A 5,000-nucleotide genomic window follows, 5' to 3' on the forward strand; every position below is an offset into this window, starting at 1 on the left:
GTGCGGCTATTTGGTCTTGTGGTATGTCACTCGCTTTTGGATCGGAAGGTCCTGGGTTCGAGCCTTGCTCGGCACATAATTGAGTCCTTGGAGAAGACTCTTTACTCACATTCTCTCACCATACTCAGGTGTAAAATGAGTACCTGGCTGTTAACAGCGTAGTCTGTGTCCCAAAAAATTGTAACAGGCGTCATGTCCCGTCCTAAATGTTAAATGTTGCTGTTGGCCAGGGACCCCTTGTAAAGCGCTTTGAGCACAGTTAGTGGATATTGTGCTATATAAAACCTCAATTCAATTGCTATTGTACATATCACGCTATAGAAACTAGGATAAACTCTAGCTCATGGGCCTTTTAGGTCTGAAGGACTACTTCTACTTAATTGCAACAAATCAAGATGGTCAAGTGGTACCATAACACAGAGGCATTTTTGTAAAAGTGCAGAAAAGTGAGTGGAGAAGGCAGTTTTGTTGAAAATAATAGGAGTGGTGGATGGCTTTGATTGTAGAACTACCCTCTTGCAGCCAGGCAAAGTTGTCGTACCAGTATGACAGTGGGTTCGAGATCCCATCGCCGCAAATTTTTTCTCTCTATTGTCTTCTGAACTTTTCTACTCATTTTATTTCTCGTAAAAGTGCAATATCCATGCCCTCTAAGTGTTTAAGAAGGCCACAGCAACACTTAAGACACAAAGCAATGCAACATAGCTTTAACTTCTACATTTGATCTTGGCAGACCCAACACTGTTACTGGCCATGTACTCACCTGAGTATGGCGAAAGAATGTTAGTAAAGAACCTTATCCATGGACTCAACTTTGCAGCACCCAAAACATAACTTAAACCAGGGACAGTTACAGATCAGAAGCCAACTATTATACCACAAGAAGGTCAGAGGTCAAATGTCATACCACAAAGCCATATATTTAAACCTCCCTTTCACAGGTAGCCATGGTAGTTAGTTAAAGGCGACCTAAATAGAATTACAAAATCACCTTTTTAGATAACACTATTTGCCTTGCTGCTCAATTTTGAATACCTTGAAGATGCTCCATCAATTGGTGGAACATTTTTAAAAGTTAGAAATTTACATGATCTTGCAACTAAAGAATGAATAATAAGATTAATTTGCATCTAAAAATGTTCAAACTAAAATACATAAGTAGGTACCACAAGAGACAATTTATAAATATTTAAAATTGACTTTTCTTACTATATTCATAAAGCATTATGATAGTCATGGAAAACATTTTAAAAATTTTGAACATCCATACATAAATAAGAAACTGAGAGCAAATTCATTTTTCAAGAACTTAGAATTTTTTTGCTTGTCAATTGATGTAAGAAAATGTTCCAACTCCGACGTCATGTAACTAACCACTAAAAAGATTTATCATACTTGTGACACACATTTTTAAAGCACAGTGACTAGGTAAATAAAATATAACAAGATCTGAACCAGGCACATATTTTTTCCTAAATTTACAGTCTGTTGAAATCCCCCCAAAACACTCGCGAAAGCAAATGTTTGGCCTCCAGCATGACGAAATAGCATATTCCATATACTATATTAACATAATGATCATACAAAATGACACGTAATTCACGTCAACGGGTAGAGAGTACTCCAGGGAGGAGATCCAATTTTTTTCATACATCTTCTTCAAATGGTCTTTGAAAAATAATAGTTAACATCAGGAAACACGCAATTTTGCATGTTGGCAGATAAAATAGCTATAATCACAAGCAAAATGTATAAAAGAATAAATATCTCTCAAAATAATGAAGATAGAAGAAATTTATCACCCGCTATTGGAAACTGGACCTGCTGAATTAAAAATTCATCTTAACATTTTGGTAAAGTCAATATTTCCTTCTCGAAATTCAACATGAAATCATGAATGATAAGCACACTGTTCGAACCAGCAGTATAAAATAATAAATCAACCTCTTAAGAAACCCCTATAATCTCAAGACATCATGGTTTTACTTCCACAACATCTGCTTTCACTTCCATTCTACTTTATGGACTTGTCTGGTAATTATATGAATTGGTTTTGCCTGGGTGCGGCAAAAAGTATTATTCCTAAAATGGGGGATGATTTTTCCACTGTATGTTCTTTGTATGTTATTAGGAGGGTATCGACATATACGTTGGCAGTAGAGTGCTTTCCTCTCATACAGGATCATGCCCGTGTGCCCAGCAGGTGTGTCTTTTGTGCCCTCAAGTCCCTACCACCCCAAAGTCTTTCAGCGCCTTAAGGTCTATGACGCGTGGCCCTATCCTGATTTCTGTGTTACTGAATGAACTGCTACCCTTTAGATAGGACGCTAGTCTGAAATAAAGTAGTTTCCGCCACACACACCCTAAAGACCTAGCCACCTGATTATTTATGATTAACGTCCCTTTGCGGCCATGTGGTCTTGTGGTATGACACTTGCTTTCAGATCGGAAGGTCCTGGGTTCGAGCCTCGCGCTCGGCGCATAGTTGAATCCTTGGAAAAGGCTCTTAACTCACTTTCTCTCATCGAAAAATTGTAATATCGCCTAACAGGTGGCATGTCCCGTCCTACATGTTAAATGTTGCTGTCGACCAGGGACCCTTTGTAAAGCTCTTTGAGCACATTTAGTGGATATTGCGCTATATAAAGCTCAATTTTTAAATTTGTTTAAAAATTTTTGGGCGAGGCGAATATTGTACGACTTGAAACAAAACCAAAACGGAAAAAAAGATCTCTTTATTTGCTTCTTTTCTTGTCTTAAATTTACATCTCTTCCCGATTTAAAACAAAAACATACCAAAAAAAAAAAATACAAACAAACAAAATTAAATAAATACATGTCATCCTATTATCCATTTTGATCCAGTTTTAATGGCGTAAAGAATGATTATTTAACTTCTACAGATATAACTGCTTTATTATCCACTAGTAACTCGTATTGTTCCTATACATAGTCTATTACTATCATGAAAGCATCAGAAAAAAAAAAAGTTAGAAAATGAAGTGGCACTTCGAAGTCTTATAACTCCAATCTTATAACTATTACAAGTATCACTTTTCCCAAATAAAATAAACAATAGCAATGCTTTTTCAATTTTCTAACACATGTCTATTTATAAACTACAAGTAGTGGGTATTCCTATGCAATTGTTTTTAAAATGACATTACACCTTCGACCGTAAAAATCTACTTGAGTTCTAACGAGGTCAAACAATCATTTTGTCAAAGCAACAACATGGCCGCCATGAGTGGAGAGATTGTGTATAAATTTGTCCCTTGTTTTTTGTTTAGCAATAAATAAACATTGAGAGACTAACCAGATATGAAAAAAATTACATGTATAAATTGATAAAAACAAAACATCGTTCAATGAAAATCAAGGCTAGAAAGTCATCCAAAAAAGATTACACGTTAATAAAACCGGAAAAATGAGGGGTTTATTTAGGCTGGTCCATCATTAAAACATACCCACTTACCGACCCGAGTTATCAATTAAAATATCAATATTTATTGTATTCATTTTGTTTTAAACTATCTAAAACATAAACTATGAAGGTTCTTTAATAAAATATTCATGTGGTTTTCGTGAACCCTTTTCTTTTTGTCAATAATTTGAGACCTCATTCTCACGGCATTTTGAGTACTGTTACAAACTACAATGAGGTGTAAAAAATCTGATAACATCCAAAGCTGAAAACAAGGAATTGGTGGGATTTTTTTAAATGCGATACCTCAGCCATTAAAAAACCTTCATTAAAACAAATTGGTAGAAATAGAGATGAGATGTTTGTCTTTTAGATAGACTTGGTTCAAACTTTATATCAATAATATGTCGGGATTTTTAGCTGCTGTAAAGTTTTAAAACGACATTTTTGAACCATTATTGCCCATTTTTTATTTTTGAAGTGGTATAGGAATAAAGCTGAAACCTTCCTCTTTAAGACGATACCAATTTAGCTCTGTACGTTTTATAATGGCTGAAGTATTAATGGTTGAATGGCCAGGCTTAAAATTAGTTCTTTTCTCGACGTGTGACGCAAAATATATAGGTTTTTTTTCTGCCACAAAAATGACTTCTATTGTGGTACCTAATATAAGTACAATAAGTGGATACCTTCAGGCTTGAAATCCAAAGGCTCTTGACTCAAATCGAGCATTTCAGGAGGGCAAGGTTTCCAGTCTTTGTTCTTTGAAAAGATAGCAGCTTCGTCAACATCATCACGCTCTCCTCCCAATTTTCTATTATCTTGCACCCCAAGCTTCTTTTTCAAGCCATCAGCTGATGAGGTCAACTTAAACTTTTGTTTCACTGAACCATTTGGTGGGCTCCTGAAAAAATGTACATAAAAAATAATTTCTACCATCAAACAGAATGAAAAATCTGACATAAAAGGAAGAATAGGAAGAATAGTAATGGTAGCTGTGGCTAGGGTCGATTCCGGCTCAACCTCCAATCTAGGAGTTGACTCTGATCCGACCCGGAGTTGGCTGTATATAAAGACTAATATGTTGCTTTTATGATAATTTTTTAAAGTTTCAATGGACACTTATCCTAATCTCACTCGCCCCACTCTCTCTCTCTTTGTATTTATGTATATGGAGAGGAATGCACATAATATAAGTGTGATTATTTGAAAATTGTCCTTTACAGTTTCTTACACGCTCAAAATCAACCCGTTTTCAATTAATTCATTTTCATTTGCTGCCTGTCAGTCTGCATAATTTGTTGTCAACCTTGTAGCAAGAATTTTGATAGGGTCAGATTGTTTTTCCCCAAACAAAGTCAATGTCAAATTCAACAGAGAGCATGACGTAGTTGTAGCCAGAGTTCAACAGGCTGTCTAACACTTGCAAAGGCCTAATTCTGTTCCATTGTCTGAGTAATAGTAATTGTGAATTTTAAAGAAAAGGAGCATTGCTTGTTTTAGAATCCATGTGACTTGACACATAATTGCTTGAACATGAGGTAGTAATAAATAGAGCTGACTGAGAGCGACAGTG

The 5,000-nt window shown here is 35.7% G+C and overlaps 1 protein-coding gene across 1 annotated transcript in view; it reads right to left on the reverse strand.

The window, feature by feature from the left end:
* The window catches only part of LOC144967610 (actophorin-like), a 12,176-nt gene that overhangs the window by 4,761 nt on the left and 2,415 nt on the right, over window positions 1-5,000 (reverse strand). The window contains exon 2 of the mRNA XM_078905117.1: window positions 4,114-4,328. Within this exon, the coding sequence (XP_078761243.1) occupies window positions 4,114-4,328 (215 nt within the window). The remainder of the gene's footprint in view (window positions 1-4,113; window positions 4,329-5,000) is intronic.

The sequence above is a fragment of the Berghia stephanieae genome, chromosome 3, assembly GCF_034508935.2.
Source record: "Berghia stephanieae isolate SIO BIC M18660-M18661 chromosome 3, UCSD_Bste_1.3, whole genome shotgun sequence".
Lineage (NCBI taxonomy): Eukaryota > Metazoa > Mollusca > Gastropoda > Nudibranchia > Aeolidiidae > Berghia > Berghia stephanieae.